This window comes from Colletotrichum jinshuiense, chromosome 1 (assembly GCF_051148585.1).
Source record: "Colletotrichum jinshuiense chromosome 1, complete sequence".
Taxonomy (NCBI): Eukaryota; Fungi; Ascomycota; class Sordariomycetes; order Glomerellales; family Glomerellaceae; genus Colletotrichum; species Colletotrichum jinshuiense.
The window spans coordinates 3,393,522-3,413,196 of record NC_139302.1 but is presented as its reverse complement, the minus strand read 5'-3'; the positions used below and the strand labels follow the sequence as shown (position 1 = coordinate 3,413,196).

Sequence of the window (19,675 nt, the reverse complement as noted above, 5' to 3'; positions counted from 1 at the left end):
TATAAGTATCAATGCGAATCAAACCAATATTCAGAGAACTTTTCTATTCCAAATCCCGTGCATCAGGTTTCAATGATCCATTATTCATCTCTCATTATGCTGTTGCGATATCCTCCCCTCCAAGGCAGTAGAGCCCCTAAGATTCCCGAAAAACCACAGGCTCTTTTCGCGACTCTCCTGCCAACTCAACTATAGATTTTATAGGCGAGGTAGAACCAGTCGCTGAATCGTACGTCCTCTGTTTATCTCGGGGTGGTAGGTGAGCGCCCGCACTTCCAAAACATGGGCCTTCCCTGACGAGATAACTAGAGCCGAATGTGTAATCCAAGCCTATTCTAACACCGCAGGCGCTATTGTAGCTTTTCTTGCAACATGACGGGTTGTCACTGTCACATGGCCGGCTCACGGTCTACATCTACCCAGCTCTTCAAGCTATTAGTGTTGACAATCTCACTTCGATCAAGCCGGCACAGCGCCCGCGTGAAATCACGCATATACTCCACTGCACGAATAGCAGGGCGCTCATGGGCTTCGAAAGGGCAGTTTAGAAGCGTAACAGCTACATCGCGGACTTTGTATGCCTAACGGAGCATCAGCACAGGTCTTCTGACAAAGCGGGATAGTCACCATACGAGATACAAGCCGTTCGGCTCCAGGTAGACGTAGGGGATGCTGTGCAACAAATGCAGCATCTGGCGGCAAATATCCTCGCGCTCGGCCCAGTTTGCCTTTAGAGCCGCCGAAACATCGTCGGTGCCCGTCACGGAAACGTTTCCGATCGAGTCCTGCTGAATAACAACGTCGATTTGTTCCAACAACAAGCATTGCAGCCACAGATGCGTGACGTGGATGTTCGCTCGCATGATTTCGGCCTGGCCTTGGATCACTTTCGAATACGACCCGTTCTCCGTCGTACGGCTGCGGTCGTCCGGGCTGCCATAGCTCGACATGGCGGCGGGCCGATCATCTTCGTAGCGCGGGGTAACAGGGGCGTCGCAACTCTCAAACGAAGCCCATTGTCGCATGGGGCCTGGGGCATCGTCGAGCATGTACCTCAACTCTTGGAAGAGCTCGCGCTTGCGTGACAGACGGGCCGATGGACTCTTTTGTAATTCGCAGTCACAGCCTGTAGTGGCCATGGCATCCCGCAAGCCTTTGTGGAATACTCGGGAGTGGAGTATAAAACCACCAGTAAGTGTGAATGTGGCGCGAGGCTCCGGAGGGTTATTGCAGGGCGTGCTATGCGAGGCTATGGGAGACAGGGGATCCAAAATCCTATCTCTAAAAATGTGCTCGTCGTCAACGTCGAGGGGCATAAGAGCTTCGTAGTTTACTTTGCGCAGTTCACCAGGGCCGAAGTACGTCAATCGCTCCCAACGCCCGCTCTGAACTCTCGTGTGTCTAATATAGCGTATTTGTGAGTTTTCAGTTTGTAAAATAAAGTAGACCGAAAGGTGAATATCAAGGGAAGGGGTTCTTACGCATAACCGTAGAATAACATCCAAAAGGCCTTCTTTCGCAACTGGGTCTCGATACAATTCAGACCTTCATACTCAGATATGCGATGCAGCCCTAGCAGACGGGAGAGTTGCAGGTATTCTACGTCGAACATGCGACTCCGGTTGGCCTGCCCAGTTTGAAAGCAGGCGACAGAAAGGACGTAAGAGACGGCCCATTTGCGGTGGTTGACCTGATCCCAATAGCTGGCCGTCCTCTGACGCATGCATATCTCTGCGCAACAGTTGATCAACGCGGTTCTCGTTTCGAAACGCATGCCGGCTCTAGGGTCAATAGCCCGGTATTCACGGAAACGCGATGGCAACAACCCGACCGTGAGCGCAGCTAGGCTGATAAGCAAAGCCAAGAAGTCGGGGTCGGTAGCATCGCGATTGTTCGTTAGGTCATGGCGGAAACTTGGCCGGTGGACGACCGGGACAAGTGGGTAAACTAGATCTAGGTAATCCGCCATCAAGATGTTGATAAGCTCTCTCGAACATAACTCATCGGTCGGAAACCCCGGGCCAGTCATCGAGGGCGATTCTGCCTGAGCGGCAACCATTGCGCGTGGAGAAGGTCCATGAATGGTTTGCGGCGCTCCAAAAGGAGATCTAGCCGGCGAGGCTCTCGGGAGAGGAGAGTTGCTCTCTGGCAAGACGAGGACGGGCTCGTTGCCTGGTGCCGGCTGCGAACGTTGCTCGTCTACTTGGTGATTTGTTGGCCCATCTAAGCGCTCACTTTCGCTCCTATCTGACATTGATGGGAGGCGTTTCCTGCAGCTAGTAAGCAACCTGGATAAAGACACAGCCCCCTGCTACCCCGGATTCCCCTACCTGCGTTTCGGACCCCGAGGCCTCGTGGGTACGAGGAAGCTGCATGCAATGCCGAGTCTGCAGCAGTCGCGGCACTGCGTCTGAGATGGAGACTTTGCATGCGGAGAAGACTCGTCAAAGTAGCATTTTCTCCTCCGAGCACGGCAAGCGTCGCATGCTCGGCTGGCAATCGTCGATCTCGCCGAACCGGGCTCCGGCGTTCTACTGCTCCCTCGTATCGTCGGCGAGAGAGACTCGTGAGGGCTTGAGCGACGCATGCTGGTGGACCAACAACGACGGCGCGCCCATCCTGCCGGGATTCGGAAACGCGGAGAGAGAATGAGGGGGAGAAATGCGACGAATGCGGAGAAATGGGATGGGGTGACACGTTCCTTTTTAGAGCCCACAGCTTCGACGCTAACCTTCTCCCCGGCCGAGAATTTCCGGGGTCCCCAGCTGATTTTCCACATTCGAATGGAGTTGGACATGGGATGACAGCCTTCCTCGTGATCTGAAAAAAAACCTGCCAGAGAAAAGGGGGCTAAGGATTAACGGACGATTTCCGAGATCGATCGTGCGCAAAAAGGGGCGGCAATTCTCCATAGGTGGATGCTGCTGGAAATAGCGGCTGAGGGCAACTCTCACCAACCCGGTTTGTATTGTCATGAATGTCTTCGTTGTGTTCGTCAAATTTATTCAGGATTTTTTGCTACTATGAGCAAGTGGTATTACGGAGTCTATAATCGATCGTTTCGTGGCATCGCATGATGCCCAATTTCCCACGGTATGTATGAGATGTATGCGTCGTCAACTAAGCCCGCAGGCCCTTCCAGCCCCTTGTCTTCTCAACAGCGACCGTCTTCTCGAGGAACTCCCCGCGACTACTTGTTCCGACGAGAATACCATAGGATCCAGCATCGCTGCGCCAGCGGTCCTCCATCTCACTCCAGTAACTAGTGGCACGCAACACATCCAAAGTGATCTCCGCCGTAGTGCTGGCTCCGGCTTCGAGAGAAACCTTTGCAAAGCCCTTCAACTCCTTGGCCGGTCGTGTAATGGTGTCGCGAGTCGAGCTCGTGAGGGGCGTCCGCGCCGCCGGCGTGACATAAACCTGGACCACCTCGGCACCCGCACGAGAGCCCGTGTTGGTAACCTTGACGCGAACGACAAGGCTGTCCGAGGCCTCGGACACCTCAAGATCGGAAATGTCGAACGTTGTGTATGACAGACCGTGTCCGAAGTGGAACAAGGGTGTGATGTCGAGTGTGTCGTACCATCTGTAGCCGACGTACACGTCTTCGCTATACAAGACGCGGCCGTTGTCTGAACGGAAGCTCAGGGCGGCGGGGTTGTCGGCCACCCGGCGAGGCATCGTGAGCGGGAGTTTTCCGGACTGGCGAGCAATCAATTAGCAACTTTATCCAGCCTATGAGGAGCAGATGTAATACTTACCGGGTTGACCTCTCCGAAGAGCACGTCGGCAATGCCATTTCCGCTCTCGTTGCCACCGAACCACGCCTGGAGGACGGCGCCGGCTTGGTCGATCCAGGGCATGGCCACCGGAGTGCCACTTTGAATAACCACAGCAGTGTTAGGGTTGGCCGCCAACACAGCCGCAACGAGCTCATCAGTGCCCGGGGGCAGAGCCATGGTTGTCCTGTCAAATCCTTCAGACTCCCACTCGCCGCTCAGACCGGCGCAGATGACGACCTGGTCGACGCTCTTGGCAACCTCCACGGCCTCCTGGATTGCGGCGGCCGGCTCCAGCTTAGGGCAACCGCTGAAGCGGACACCTCCTTGGCCAAAGTCGACAGTACCCGAGGCCTTCAACGTCGTGGTGGCGGAGCAGCCGAATCGCACCAGGACCCGGTAGGTCTGTCCAGCTTCCAGCCACAAGGTACCCGTCTCCTCTACTGTTCCGCAGCCGAGGAAGCTGCTTCCCAGGCGCTGGTTCTCGACATTCGATACAACCAACTTGCCATCGATGAAGAGCTCACCGGTGCCGTGAACCGACAGACCGAAGTCCCACTCTCCAGATCTCTCGGGGACCAGGGTTCCTTCCGTCTCGGCCCACCAGACGGGTGCGAGATCGGGGTTCTCGTAGTCAACAAACCAAATGTTTGCATCATCGAGAACGCGCTCCTCAAGAGGCTTCCGGGTGTCAGCCGCGCGCTCTGTGCTCTTTGGTGGGGCATCGTTATAGACCCGGAGCACGAATCCGGTTTGCTTTCCATCCGGTGTCTTGAGGGACTTTCCGAGAAGAGGCAGAGACTGGTGGCCGTATGCGCCTTGTGAGAAGACTACGTCGCTGGCGAGGGACTTGACGCCCTCCAGAGGAGTGACGGTCTTGTAAGCCCTGAGTCCCGCACTGCCACCACCGCAGTAGGTCGCGATGTTGGCATTGGGTCCGATGACGGCAATCTTCTTGTTCTTGTCAAAGGGAAGGATGTTGTTCTCGTTCTTCAGCAAAACCAACGACTTGGCGGCTGTTTCACGCAGCAGTGCGATGTGCTCCGGCGTGTTGGCCTCCGTCTCCGGCGCATTCGGCGGGATCGACGTGTTTTCGAGGCCGTGCTTGACCAGCTTCAGGACGTTGCGCACCGCAGCGTCCAGGTCTGAGCGCTTGACCTTGTTGGACATGATGGCGTGCGCCAGAGCTCCGCCGCGCCAACGGGTGGCACCCGGCATCTCGAGGTCGAGGCCGGCATTGATGGCCTCGGACGTGCTGTAAGTACCGAACCAATCGCTCATGACGAGGCCGTCCCATTTCCACTCGTCGCGGAGGATGTCCTGCAGGATCTTCTTGCTTTCTGAAACGTGGCAGTTGTTGACCTTGTTGTAGGCAGTCATGATGGCACGGGGCTTGCTCATTTCAATGGCGATCATGAAAGGCAGCAGATAGATCTCGCGCATCGCGCGGTCCGTCACCAGGGCATTGATGGCCATTCGCTCGCTTTCCAGGTCGTTGCACACGAAGTGCTTCAGAGTGGCGGACACGCCTGACTCCTGTACACCACGCACATAGTGGCCGGCGAGGATACCCGAAAGGACCGGGTCCTCGGAGTACGACTCGAAGCCACGACCGCCCAAGGGCCCTCGCTGGATGTTGATTGTAGGTCCGAGAAGAACGTGGGCGCCCTTTGCGTGAGCTTCGTCCGACAGCAGCCGGCCTACGCGCTCAATCAGGTCGACGTCGAAGGTTGCGCCAATGGCCGTGCCGCATGGCAGACATGCGGAAGGTGTGCTGTCGAAGAAATGGGTGCCACGGACGCCATTGGGACCGTCAGAGAGGCGAATTGGTTTGATGCCCAGGCGCTCAATGGTCGCCGTGTGCCACCAGCCGTCGCCTGAGGTTCAGTTAGAGACAAGTTACGAAAGAGTATCGCCGCAGACATACCAGCCGTGAGAGCAACCTTCTCTTCCACCGTGAGCTGCTCGAGCAGCGCTTCGACATCCATGGTGAGGTGTTCGACTAACAGGTGCTCTAAGAAGAAGGGGGTTGAACAAGCAAAGAGACTGGACGTTTGTTTCACGGCCAAAGTCTTAAAAGAACGTCTGGAAAGAACAACAGTGCCTCTAGCAGTTGAGAGAAGGAGAAAGTGCGCTGGTCAACCGTCGCATCTCTTTATTCCTCCGAACTACGCGAGGAGCTCCAGGTCCCGTCTCAATCGCGGGGTCCCGATCCACATGGCGAGCATGAATAGCATTTTGAGGAACATGACGTAATTAGGCGTGGTTCAGGGTATTGTCCGGGACTGGATTGTCCACTTGAGTCTCAAGCGTCGCATGGATAATGAACTGGCGTGTTGGTCGCGTTGGTCACGATGGCGGAAAGATTCAGTTGCGGAGAAATATAGAAGAACCGGGCAGAATGCCGACTGACCACCAGACCCGGCGGGCTCGGATGGTGGGGTGGGCACGGAGCATTAGCTGCCCCGGGCAGGCAATGTTTGTGAAAAGCCAGTCACTCCAATTCTCCGCCTCGGCGTCGGCCTCCTGAACTCTCAGCTGGTGACAGCGTTATTCCCACCACAACAAAACAAAACTGACTCAATTCTCCGCATGTCCCACGTCTCCAAAACAGCCACTTTTTCAAAGTCAGTCAGGTGGGTCGTATGGGCCCCCGCGAAGGCTTGCATTGGAAGTGCGTACTTCTCCATGGGGCGGTAACATTGGAGAGGCTAGCCCCCCGGTAACCCAATTCTTCGCACCGGGTGAACACGCGAGGATGGGGGCATCGGGATGCAAAGCTCCACCTCCTCATTTTTCCTTCTCCTTCCGGTTGTAGCTCAGCTTGAACTGATTTCCACATGGTGAGAGGTTGTATATAGACCTTGCTTTGTCCCCCTGACTGTGGTGATGTTACCCTGCTCTACTGTGCTTGCAGGCTCGCTAGAGTCCAGATAACTTGATAACGACAATCTTCACAAGATCTTTCGCGACACGGACATTCTCGCCCCCTTTTTTTCAACTTTGTTGCCTGCCCACATCCACAACCTTGCAGATTGACACCAGCATCACCGCCACCATGGGCAGACTTGTTGACGAATTGGCCGCCCTCCCGGGCGATGGCCTGCCGTGGTACAAGCACAGCCATCTGCGGAAGCTTAACTTCATCACCTTGTCGATGGTCTTGTTCTGTACGTGGACTAACCTCTGGCCTCCAAACGTCTTTCAATACTAACCTAGACTGCGACAGCCTCTGCCAACGGTTACGATGGATCCATCATGGGTGGTCTTTTGGCACTGCCGAACTGGAACAACTTCATGGACCACCCTTCAGGCGCATACCTGGGTTGGATCACAGGTATCTACTGGCTAGGAAACGGCATCGCCTTCCCCGTTGCCGCCTGGGTGTCGAACCGCTATGGCCGCAAGCCTGGCATCTACCTCGGCTACTTGTTCCTTATCCTCGGTGTCGTCATGCAAGCGGCTGCCCAGAACGAGGTCACTTTCACATACTCCCGACTGTTTGTCGGTATTGCCGCCTCCTGGCTCGGCAACTCCGCCCCGCTGCTGATCAACGAGATCGCGCACCCGAAGCAGCGGTCTATTGCGAACGCCCTGTTCATGGTGGGCTGGTACTTTGGCGGTACTCTCTGCGGCTGGGTGACCTTTGCCTGCCGCGATATCCCCTCTGACTGGTGCTGGCGCATTCCGGTTGTCCTGCAAATCGTTCTTCCCTTCGTGGCGCTGCCCGGCTTCATGATGGCCCCCGAAAGTCCCCGTTGGTTGATCAGCGTTGGGCGGGTCGAGGAGGCTACCGACATCCTTGCAAAGCACCATGCTGGCGGCGACAGAACCGACTCCCTCGTCACGTACCAGGTCGTCGAGATCCAGGCCACCATCACCGCCGAGAAGGAAGCCTCGTCAAGCGCCTCGTACGCGGACATGATCAAGACGCCGGGCAACCGCCACAGACTCTTCATCTCCGTCAGTCTCGGAATCTTCGCTCAATGGGCCGGCAACGGCGTTGTCTCATATTATTTACCTCTCGTGCTTAACTCTGTTGGAGTTACGTCGGTTACAAACCAGACTTTGATCTCGGCCTGCTTGAACGTGTGGAACCTGTTGTGGGCTATTGCTGCCGCAACTAGCGTCGACCGACTGGGCCGTCGCTTCCTCTTCCTGACATCTGCAAGTGTCATGTTGGCCAGCTTCATCGTCGTCACTGGTCTCAGTGCCACGTTCGCCAAGTCCGCGTCGTCGAGCGTCGGATTGGCGGTCATCCCGTTCTTGTTCATCTTCTTTGCCGGCTACGACATTGCGATGTAAGTCTTTTTGTCCAGCCCTCTGGCGAACAGAATCCAGTGTGAGAACTTCTACTAACTTGCGATTAACAGGACGCCTTTCTTGACCGCTTATCCCTGCGAGATCTGGCAGTTCAGCCTTCGCTCTCGTGGCCTCACAGTGACGTGGTGCTCTACTGTCGTCGCCATCTTCATCAACACATTCGTCAACCCCATCGCCTTGGAGGCCATTCAGTGGAAGTACTACATTGTCTTCATCGTGATGCTTACGCTCCTCCTGATCACCGTGTTCTTCGCCTACCCTGAGACGCGCGGTCACACTTTGGAGCAGATGGCAGTCGTCTTCGATGGCGACGATGCTGCTGTCCCTCCGCCTGCGGTGACGAGCGAGAAGACTGAGGCTCTGGCCACCCACGGAGAAGATGACAAGAGACAATATGAGACTGATGCGGAGCACAAGGTTTAAAACAGGTTCCGAATGTTATTAGACATGGATCGATCGTGTCTCCGAGTACAAGGAGGTACATATATTTACCTGTCTACGTCTAAAAACCTGTAGTAATATGAAATATCTTAATTCGTCCTATCATTGCCAACTTTGATTTATTTGACCATTTGTTTGTGATCAAATTTCAGTGACTACCGCTCGTTTCTATCTAATGGGGTTAAGCTCAGTGTTGATATAACATGATACCCATAAGGGTGGGAAATCAACGTAGTAAATTCAAAGCTGTAAATCTGGTGTGTAGAAGAGAATGATGGAAAGATAGGCAACGGAAGCAACAGTTGAAGACATCGCCGTTGGCAGCCCGGATGTGAAATCTCCGGGCCTGACTGCTGCCGCTTCCCGTCGCTTGACCGCCTGCCTGTATTCTAGCCAAGTAATCCAACACTCAGGAAGCAGTCATTGTACCCTTCATTCCTTCAGGTGTGAGGAGATGTAGCAGGCTCGCTAAGAATCGAGAAATCCAATTATTAATTTTATGGCGTGAACGGACAAAAAAATAATAAGTTTCAATACAAACTGCCGGCTTTGTGGACCTTGGCTGGGCTCTGTCGTCGATGCGGGTGTCGTCGGCCGCATTTCTGTCGAGCATCGGCCCCACTCTGCCGAAAAGGGGAGGGCAGTCGGGCTCCATATCGGTAGCATTAACGTCGTCCGTTCGGCTTGGCAGCTTGCGACGAAGAAGCTTAATAATATTCCCCAATAACCTGCGCCAGTAACGCTTCGGAGAAATATGCCTCGGAACGCCCGCGTTTAGGGCCGGCTTCGTGTCTTTCCAACACTGCTCGTCGCTATCGCACCGGACAAAAACCCGGCAGCAAAGGCGCTTGCTCGGGATCCGAACAGGCCTGGGCCAGCGAAAGTTGGTATTGAAGTCTCGTCAGCTGAAGTGACTCTTTCCCGATGTCATACGACCACTTTGCGTAGACTATTGACGTGATTCCGAGCACGAAGCCGACATATGCGAGACTCAGCGCAGATGCCGCGATCCAGAAATTCGCCGATTCCACCAGATTGAACCGATTTGGGTCGGGAAGGAACTGCCACAGTCCGCTTCTTGGCCCCTCGAATATGTCCACCAGCTTTTCGATTTTGGCCCCCCAGTGAGGATAATTGTTGAAGTTTAGCTTTCTGCCTCGGCCGCAATAGCCTAAGCGGTGGAACTGCTGCCCGCGCTTCTGTAGGAATGATTCAGTCTGTCGATTGTTGTGTGGGAACAAAAGATTGAGAGTGTCGAGAGCCTCGCAAAGGACGTCTTGAGGCACCATACATTCTTCCGCTCGCCGCAGGTGAGATAATAGCCAGATCTTGTGCTGGTAAACTGAGATGACCCTAGTTCCTCGGTTGACGCTGATTTCAAGATGACGATCTAGGCGATCTGTCCAAATAACACTGCAGTTGTGATAGAAAGCAAGAGAGCTCATGGTGAATTTGGGGTTGATAGGGCGGTCCGCTGGGTTCTCCGTTGGTGCCCCTCGGAAAACATTAGCCATGACCGTCTTCAGCGACGAGCTTGGTCTCCAGATGTGTGTTGGCTCGGGTTCCGGAATCTCGCGGGTTCGAATTTTCGTCATGGATACAAGAGAGGCTGCTGAACATAAAATCTCACCAAAGTTGGCATTTTCCTGACACAATATCGGAGTACGGAGTCTAAGTTCGTTCTCGATCTCCTCAAAGTGCTTGTCGGCCGATTCCTGCACAGCTATGATCACCATTCTCATCTTATTAATTTCGTCTGTGCCAGGTAGAGTATGAGAAAGATGACGTCGGACTCTGATAATCTCTTCTCTCGCATACGCTGCCAATATGGCATAGTGGGTCGCGTCGAAAACCTCATGTGACATGCCAGGCCAAACCTTCATACATAGGTCGGTTTCTTGCAATGTTCCACCATTCCGTCCCAGTGCGAATAAAGCCATTATAAAACCTCAAGAGATTCAACAAGGTTGAGAAATGCCTTAGGAGCTGGGAAAAGATGTAGAAACAGAGAATTCATGGCAGCTAGGCAAACGTTTATTGATTGTTTTTAAACATTCCCACTTGAGGAAGAAGACTTTCCATTGGCTTGCAATGGTAAGTTTTCATCCGAGAGTGGCTATGCATCTGCATACTTGATTGGTGCTACTGCCCCTGTCAGACATTGGGCTAGAAAAGCACACGGTCTGCCTCAAGTGCGACCCAATGGCGAACCAAAGGGGCGAACACGAGGCGGTTTCCCGCACCGCCCTGCCATATAAGACTTTCCCCCAGTCTGGTACTCCGCCAAACTGCAAACATCGACAGCAAATCGACTCGATCACTTAACACATTGGTTTAAGAGTTGAGATCCTACAATGACCTCTAGAACAGAGGTCAGGACGGACAATAAATATCCCAGATTCGGAACGGGATCAACATCAGCACACGGCGACGCCAAGGCCTCTTCACAAGATCAGTATGGATTTGAATCGAAGCAGAGCGAAAGGAGTTTGCTTATCGACCAGCCCACCCTATCGTCAACGCCAGTTTCTGCAATGACTCTGCCGACTCCGAGCGGCCCCCTGCCTTCAACTGAACCGGTCTCCTCAGGACTATCACCTCCGCCACCAATCATGAACCCCGCCGTTACAAATGCAATTCCGGTTAATCAGGCGGGTTCTACATTGGCTGGTGAACCGCCAGCCGGTATGATTGAAGCAGCCATACCGAACCTTCATGAATCGAGTACAGACAACCCAGAACAGAAGTACACAATTTCTGTTGACTCTTCTAAAATATGGAACTTTTCCCGTAGTAGAATTTGGGTAGCTTATGAGAAGGAGATTCCTGTGCCGTCGCATTTGAAGTCCCGATGGCCTGAAATCGAAAGCCGACTGCTTGACGACTTGAATGGAGTCAAACACGAGATGATAGCGGAACAAGCCAAACTGAAGTGCCGCCAAAAGCAGCACCCGAGAAGAAGAAACATTTATCCGGATCTGAGAATGTCCGGACGACAGGAAAAATTTTTCTCGAAATTCGTCACTATTTCTCCTTGTGTGTGGGTTCTCTGTGGAAGTAAATCATGCCGGGACAAAGTCCGCCGGGTTATGAGAAACTTATCCTTGCCGATCAACTTCGTCGACCAGCCCATAGAAGTTCACGACCGCGCTCCTGAGTTTTACGCCATTCGATCGTGTATCCCTCTCAGTCAACTACAAACTGATATTGATAAGGACTTCGCAATCAATATTGAGAAGAACTCCGAAATGAATCTCCGGGGTGGTTGCATTCTTCACCACGTGGAAGCAAATCAGACTACTGGAGAGTGTAAATCGGCATGTGGTTTACTCTGCTGTTCAACGTTCCTGAAAAACGGTAAGGTTATTGAGCAGCGAGTGTCGAGAGTCGGAGGCCTGTTGACTAATGACTTCGGACCATACGATTATGTTGATTGTCCAATCGCCATGACAACATCTCATGGAATATTCAACTATCTTCAACGAAACGGACCCCGAACCGAAACTTTAGCAGATCTCACAGATTCACTCCTCGACTTCACCCTACTAAATAGTGAAGACGATTTTGCGTTTGCGTCAAGTTCTGGCTCCGAGACTACCTCTGACGACGATTCTGACTCTGATCAAGAATTCGATTCAGATAATGATAACACGGAAAGCGTTCCTCAACCAAGCGAAGATCGATATCTTTTAGGAAGTAAAGACCCTTCACAAGTGATCCAGTGGCTTTCTGTCGAGGAAGTAGTCGGGATCAAGTTCATTAGACAACAGCTTCCATACCAGGATCCCGGCCAGAACGATGGATTCGACGACTCCGAACCAGGGGACTACACGCTCTTAGGATCAGATAACTTGAAAGGCTTTCGAAATATTTCATCATTACTTTCCAATCTCGAGATTAAAACCTACATGACCAACGACGAGCTCATAGAAGGACCATTGTCAATGGTTTTTGGTGCTGATGATCTGTCGGAAGTCTACTTACTCCCGGGGCTCGCCAAAATGCCAACCGGAAGGGAGGAACTACCTGTGCGAAAAGTTCAGCTTTCCGCCCCTCTAGGTATCGTACTTTCAGCATCATCATATCTATACGTCGTGAAACTAACCTTTGTCTTAGCGGTTGGTACCTCGGGCACATGGTTGGTCAAAGATTCGGCATTCGCTGGAATGATTGTTGCAGCGTTCCCTGACCAACCTCTGGCCTTTTTCATGACGGCGCAGGACATACTGCGAAGTATTACCAATTCATTTCCTAAAATCCCAGAGCCTTCATTTGGGCACCAAGCAACTACCTACGCTATCAGAGAGAGTTGGCAGTGGCGCGAAAAGTCCAGGCTATATCAAGGTAATCAACTTTTCACAGTCATGATACAATAACAATTCTAACATGTGCCTGGGAGAAAAGAGAGTGTAGCTAGTAGTTCTCTCACTCGGACTTCAATTGCAGCAGAAACCGTGACGGACATTACTATCTATTCCTCTGACCAAAATCAACCACCATCATCATCGATTGAAGGGAACCCCAAAACACCGACTTCGCAAAAGAAGGCCGACTATGACCTAAATGAACAACCATCGTCACCAAGTGAAGAGAACCCCAGAACACCGACTCAAAAGAAGGTCGACTATACCATAAGTCAATCACTGCCATCATCAAGTGTAGAGAAACTTGAAACACCGACTCCGCAAAAGAACACCGACCATGACGTTGACAAGAAACACCAGAGGAACCCACATGTACCTGCTCCGCGAGGATCAGGTAAAAAACACACCACGACTATAGTCTGGTATTGTGTACGTGTAAACATCTCAACTCTAGTGGCACTTATCCTATCATCTAACGGATCGTGCGAAGCACAAATGCTCGGGTGGGCCACTAAACTCTTATACTGACTCACACTGCCCCTACTGCTATCACCAAAAGTGCGGCTATTGTGCAACATCCCACATCAAGTTCCGGCAGGTCGTTGAGGGATCAATTAACAGTCGCTTTGCTTGAGATGCAGATAGAAAATATGGGCCTCGTTTACGAAAGATGCAGGGGGGCAAGCGAGGTATCTGTATGCCGAGGGTGCACTGGAGAAGCGGATGAACGAGAACTACGGCGCATTCCCGACACCGAGGCCGGGGAAGATAGATGGACCTTGGCAAGCAGGAAAAGGCGAGGGACTGAAGTTACGACGTCAACAGGTTGCACTTACCCACCGTATGCTGCTGACCCATACATCCAAGGCTGCAAACTGTTCCCCCCTTTAAGATATCGGGTGGCCTAGCTTCAACGGCTATAATACGGTCTGCTAACACCTACGCCTACGATGTTTGGCACACGATGACTCTTGAATCGCCAGGGTGACTTGGGTTTTCCTACCTGAAGCGGGTAACACAGCATAATCCTGTTTTCCATGTCGGACTCTGAGCCTTGATTGGGGTGGGTGCGCTTGCTTCGATCCGCCTAATGGAGGGAGACGCGTAACAACTAGTGGTGAACCGGGGTTGCAGCAGGAGCGGCAAGCAAGACAGATCCTTGAGATCGGAACTATAGCAACCTCATTGTGACGTGCAACATCCATTTTATGATGGATATGTGTATACATGTATCTCCTGGGGCAATAGACTACTCTCTTCATGGGCACAGCACTGAACAAGTGAATTGACCGGCGCTTCCACACGTGTGGCGCTTGACAAGGCTCGGCAAAACAGTTACATCATGGGCGTGATGATCATAATCATCGTCCACAAGAGGCGTGCATTCACTTTTTGAGCAAGCAAGCCATCGTGTTCAACAGCCAGGTTGCTTCTCAAGCGCGATCCTTTAAGCCACACGCCGGAAGATGTACGTTTCAAGACACATGGGAGGGGGAACTTTGAAGGTCATTGGGCATTCGGGACCAGACTTGGACCTCTTTCAGATGCCCACGTCGAGTTTGCTGCTGGCATCCAACAGAAGGATCCCCAAGACGCCGTAGACGCACCAACACACACCGCTTGCGTGGACCAACGCGAGTTGAAAGCACCTTGTGGCAGCAGTTGACGAGAGTGTGTGGCTGCATACTGAACATGGGCAGAAAAATGAAGCTTCCCAGAACGGTTCGCAAGGCGGGAGGCGGCGCAGGTTGGGCAAATGAGATTTCAGGGAGAGTGCAGGAGACAGGCGCGAAGGATCGGATTCCCTCGACCCACGAATGCCAGGAGCAGTTGGCGGCGCTTATCAGCAGATTGGCGATTCTAGACCGTCGACGAGCAAAAAGCAAAAAATCGGCAGATGCTTTGTGGGCCGAATTGAGAGAGTGCAATAATGAAATCTGGAGGGATTTTGAATCCAGTGATTGTTGTTCCCCACCATACTGACTTGACACGGCGACGGTGGATGGTAAGGGTCGACGACCCGGCCGCGGCCCAACCTTGCACAGACAGGCGCGCGCTGTAAAGCCGGGGTCGGGATGGGAGGGTACCGGAGCAAGGCAAAAAGATGGCCGGCCAGGTACTGGGGCAGTTTGCGTGCATGGGTAGACAGTTCTCCGAGTCGTCGACAGCCAACGGCACGGTGACGGCCGGCTCCAATGGCTGCTGTGCATCACATGGCGCGCGCTCTGGCAACTAAACAGACTACCGTTGCCGGGCCAGGTGGCTGGAAATGGGACCGCTGGTCGTCTCGACTCGACGGAGAGCGCTTGGGAAGAGAGCGAAAGATAGGCTCAAATTGCTCGAGACAGCGTCAAGAGTCGAGACGCAGAACGGTGCCGCGCGCGGAGTGAGGCAAGAGAGATGGCGGAGGGAAAGTGAGAAAAAGAGAAATGTTGAGTCTAGGAGCGAGAACTGGGTCGGATATGGAGGAGCCAGCCTTGGAGGGAAACTGAGGCGACAGAGATGATGGGCGACGAGATAAAAACGATGGTTGAGCCCGTGGATGGTGGTGGGAAAGAGTGACTCGCGATCAGTTCCTTCCTCCCTCATCACATCATCCATTAAGTTCCAACCGAGAAGTCGAGAGCCCAGTGCTTTCCTTCCGACCGATCAACCAACAAGGCAGTCGCCGTCCACACCGTACTCACCGTGCTCACCGTCCTCTCCCCGGCTCGCCCCAATCCACCTCGATCATCGTCCCCTCGCCCCCATCCTCGCTCCCCCTGTTCAGCTGTCTTGTCGTTCGCATACCGGCATCGTCTTTCTCTCGGCTTCTTTCCTTCCAGCCCCACTCCAACCAAGAGTCTGACGACGCTTAACGGGTCTTTTCTCTTTCGTGTGCTTCCTCTTCGCCCCAATTCATCGTCATCGGGTTGCCCAGCAAGAAGACGCTTTCTTGTGCCCCGTCTCCGTTAGCCTCGGAATCCCCGTCATCCAACGGCATTGTTGCTTCGCCTTGCCACATATCACCGTCGAGACCGGCTCTCGACACATCTTCCTGGCAGAAGAGTCACCTGCAAGATCTGGTGGACGACGTGGGGATTTGCAGGCGAGAAAGCGCCGTCGGCCAGTGTCCAATCAGAAGATACACCACTAAGAATAGCCACGCCGCCGCGGAACAGCACCCGAACGCCTGCCCCGGTCTACTCTTGTTTTCCCACTGCCACTCCCTGCCTTTCACTGGCTACAGTGGACTCAGTCTAGCGCCCACAAGCAAGCCCCCGTTGGACCCAGCGACGGACAGGCCGCACTGCACGACACATCATCTCAGCCTGCCATAGAGCCAATCACGTCTCCAATTCGACCTTCAGACCAGCAATTGAGGCCTTTCCACGCCGGGTCACTGCCGTCTTGATAGCTCAGGTAGCTTCGCCTTTGAGCAACCTTGACCTTCATCGCATTCTCTGCGGCATTCTATCTCTGTTGACTATCCTGTCTCGCCCGAGGTAGCTCTGCATCTCTCCCCACTTCTACGACGCATCTCATCCACCAGGTCCTACGAGAATTCGTAACCTTGGGGCTTAGGATAGATACATACTTCACCGTCACTGGGCAATTGCACTTTTACACTTGTAGGTGCTGCACACCTGTCCCGGCCGACCAATCCTAATCGACGAGACGCCCAGTACACAACACCATCGTCATCGCAAGACACCACCCACCTCAGCCTGCCTTACTTTGCTACCCGACTGCCTCGAACCAAGTCTGGTCGAGTAATAATCACGCTCATCACACATCCCCGGACGAGAGGCCACGAGGCATCCACGATCGTGCGACGGGACAAACGGTGATCCCAGCCATCCGCCGGACGCCAGCCGCTTCCTCCAACCAAGCCAATCCAATTAGTTTCGTATCCCAGACACCGGCAACGAACAAAAAGAAATCCCATCCCATCACAGCCAGCAAAGCACGGGAACAACGCCAGCCGCTACGTACATCACAGTCGCTGGATTTTGCCCGCTTTCTTCTGGATTCTACCAAGCCGATTCGCCCAAAGCGGAACTGCAACAGAGGCAAATTAGCCACAGCTTTTCGTTCAACCCTGGTCCGTTTTGGCTCTTCTGTGCCCTGTCAGGCCGCCCCTTCTCCGTCCAGTCTCTGTCTCGCTTTCTCCTGCAGCAGGCTCAGCACGCACTAAGGCAGTGAACACCACACACCACACGCGCCCACGCAGCGAATCCAATCGTCGCTTGTCCAGGGCTCCACGACCAATCCCATCTCATCCACCCGCTGTTTTCTTGCCGCTTTAACGACATCCCGGTCACCTCGTCTCTCGACTCCCGCGTCCACTCGCAGTTGCTCCCCTCCCACCCCCACCAACACGGCTCTCACTCCTGTTCGTGTCTCCCACTCTCCTCGACGCTCCCGCCGCGCGCCACTGCTTCATTCTCGTTGGACCATCTGTATCCGCTGTCATCAACACATCACGACTCCTCTTCACATCAGCATCCTTTACGCGCTACCGCAGCCTCCTAGTGCAGCCCTTCATCCTGTGCTGTTCTCTCCCCATTCCACCACCCCCTCTCCTGCCTGCGGATTCTTATCACCACACGCCCCTTCTCGCCCCTCCCCAGCTCTGCCCCTCCCTCGTCCACCCTGCCAACAAGGGTACGGACTGACTGACTGCCTGTCTGCCTACTTGTCTTCCCGCCCAAAACTCCAAACACTCTCCGACGAATAGCACTGGCTTGCTATTGCCCACCCGTTCAACACCCCCCAGCAACCCCAGACCAAACTTCCGGGAGCACATCAGCTTCCTAAAACCTACCGACTTCCTTGCCGCCGCCAGAGCTTAACCTCGCCCTGCAGTCTTCTCCCCGGGTCACTTACACTACGACTGCACAAGCGCCCATCTCATCTCTCCGAAATATTATAACGTCCTCCCACCCTCACAACTGCCGGTTTTTTCTCTTCCTTTTCCCTCCAGGCGATTTGTCTCTGCAGCTTGTAGGCAGCTTGACTTCCTCCTCCCACTCCAAGTCAGAGTCATTCAGTTGACTGGACGTCTCTTCTCCTTCACTGCATACATTCGCTGCTACCTCACCCTTCGCCCATCTCTCCTTCCGCCTCAAGTCACCATGCCTATCAACAGACCCAAGTTGGCCCAACTGGCCACTCCCGTCACCAGCACCTTTCCTTCAGAGACGATGTTCTCGGCCACGACTCCGCTCTCCGCCCGGCCCATGTCTTGTAAGGACCTTCCCATCAAGACGCCTATTAGCCCGCCCACGGCGTACACGGATTTCCTCAAGGCAATGTCCCTCAACTCGCCAGCCGCCTTCAAGCCATCAACCTCTGGGGAGACTACGCCCGGGTCCACCCCCGACTCGGTGCCCTCAACCGCTACTAGCGAGCAGACGGACGTCTCTTGCAAATGCGAACACGAGCACAAGGCCCCGGCTACTGCTCCGGTCATCCCACCAAGCCCCTTCACACACCTGCCAATGTCCGCACCTCCCACCGGCGCAAACTCTTTCCCCAGCCTCAAGATCCCGCCTTCGCCAGCCGTCTCACATATGGACTCGCCAATGAGCGCACGGTCACCATTCAGCGCCAGATCCGTCCACTCAGTATTCGACTGGGACGCAGCCCTCAAAGCCAAGAGGTTGAACGATGCCAAGAAGCCCTCGAGGACGAGTGTACGTCACATCCGTGAGGTTGTCACGCGGACGGTGACATACACGCCGAGGATGAACCCCGCGCCAAAAGGCAAGAGGAGGAAGGTGGAATGAATCTCCGACCTGAATAGAAAAGCGAATCCGCCGTCAACCTGGCACAACCAACTTCAGCTCTTCGTATCCTGATATTTCCTTTGTTCTACCACCTCATCGCTTTAACCCGAACTGCAACACCAACACTGCAACACACCAACACCACTTGACGACCTAGGCCTAGTGCCTCTGAAAAGAAAAAGACGGAGGACATGTGATGAAGCAGGCTCTTCCCACGGAAGGACTTATACAAACGATATGACTTTACGGACGGAAGCAAATCAGCGCACGTCATCGGCGCACATCATGAGAAGGCGAACAGAAGGGCGGAATCTGCGATTGATTCACTGGGCGGGACATCTTGCGCAAGAAAGGAGGAAGCGATTGGACTTTTATTCCAAACCATTTACTGGCCTCCCCATCGGGGGCGGGGGCCAAACGGAGTTTTTCGGCGTCTCTACGATGCTCATGTTCGATACCAGGAACCATACGGATGGACTGACTTGATTACTGGGTTGGGGCAGGGACATGTCTTGTTTTTCAAACTCGGAGGAGCTCGACCAAGAGCAAAGATACCTAGTACACAGCGAGCCAGGTAGCCTAATATCAGATTACTGGGTATATCTACCAACATGGTGCCGTGCGTGCGTGCGTGCGTGAGATTTACTGTTGCACCGTAACAATGGAGACGGGCTTGTTTATTTGTTTATCGTTTCACGGCCAGCAGTTCCGTGCAGCGCGGCCGCCGATGTGGCCTGCGTGAGGTTTTGTTGTGGCCCCGCCGCGAAGGCCGCGATAGTCGGCCGCCGGGAGGAGTCCAAGTCCACGGGGAAACAGGCAGTCTGCCAAAAGGTGCGACTGCGGGCCCAAAGTCCCAAAAATATCTCTATGCCGCCCCGTTCCTTGCATGCATGGGTGGGTTTATCTCAAGTGCCTATTGTACTTCCTAGGTGCCGAGGGATAATAATAAAAAAAAGGAAGAAAAAAACCTGTAGGGAGCGAGGCCATGACGGCATCC

General features: G+C 53.8%; 5 protein-coding genes across 5 annotated transcripts; 3 read left to right on the top strand and 2 right to left on the bottom strand.

Moving 5' to 3' along the window:
• Positions 1–389: 389 nt before the first annotated feature.
• Positions 390–2,059, bottom strand: EsH8_I_000852 (fungal specific transcription factor domain-containing protein; the record flags this gene model as incomplete). Its single annotated transcript, XM_083268265.1, has 3 exons — positions 390–581; positions 633–1,401; positions 1,482–2,059. The coding sequence occupies 3 exons, from the start codon at positions 2,057–2,059 to the stop codon at positions 390–392; spliced, it is 1,539 nt and encodes a 512-aa protein (XP_083118703.1).
• Positions 2,060–3,120: 1,061 nt separating this feature from the next.
• Positions 3,121–5,767, bottom strand: EsH8_I_000851 (beta-glucosidase; the record flags this gene model as incomplete). Its single annotated transcript, XM_083268264.1, has 3 exons — positions 3,121–3,702; positions 3,762–5,656; positions 5,707–5,767. 3 exons carry the CDS (start codon positions 5,765–5,767, stop codon positions 3,121–3,123), a joined length of 2,538 nt encoding a protein of 845 aa, XP_083118702.1.
• A 1,070-nt stretch (positions 5,768–6,837) lies between these two features.
• Positions 6,838–8,525, top strand: EsH8_I_000850 (major facilitator superfamily domain-containing protein; the record flags this gene model as incomplete). The annotated part of the gene is made up of 3 exons (XM_083268263.1): positions 6,838–6,949; positions 7,009–8,080; positions 8,153–8,525. The coding sequence occupies 3 exons, from the start codon at positions 6,838–6,840 to the stop codon at positions 8,523–8,525; spliced, it is 1,557 nt and encodes a 518-aa protein (XP_083118701.1).
• A 2,372-nt stretch (positions 8,526–10,897) lies between these two features.
• Positions 10,898–13,541, top strand: EsH8_I_000849 (uncharacterized protein; the record flags this gene model as incomplete). The annotated part of the gene is made up of 4 exons (XM_083268262.1): positions 10,898–12,602; positions 12,660–12,887; positions 12,948–13,336; positions 13,398–13,541. The coding sequence occupies 4 exons, from the start codon at positions 10,898–10,900 to the stop codon at positions 13,539–13,541; spliced, it is 2,466 nt and encodes an 821-aa protein (XP_083118700.1).
• Positions 13,542–18,024: 4,483 nt separating this feature from the next.
• Positions 18,025–18,678, top strand: EsH8_I_000848 (uncharacterized protein; the record flags this gene model as incomplete). Its single annotated transcript, XM_083268261.1, has 1 exon — positions 18,025–18,678. One exon carries the CDS (start codon positions 18,025–18,027, stop codon positions 18,676–18,678), a length of 654 nt encoding a protein of 217 aa, XP_083118699.1.
• Positions 18,679–19,675: the final 997 nt, after the last annotated feature.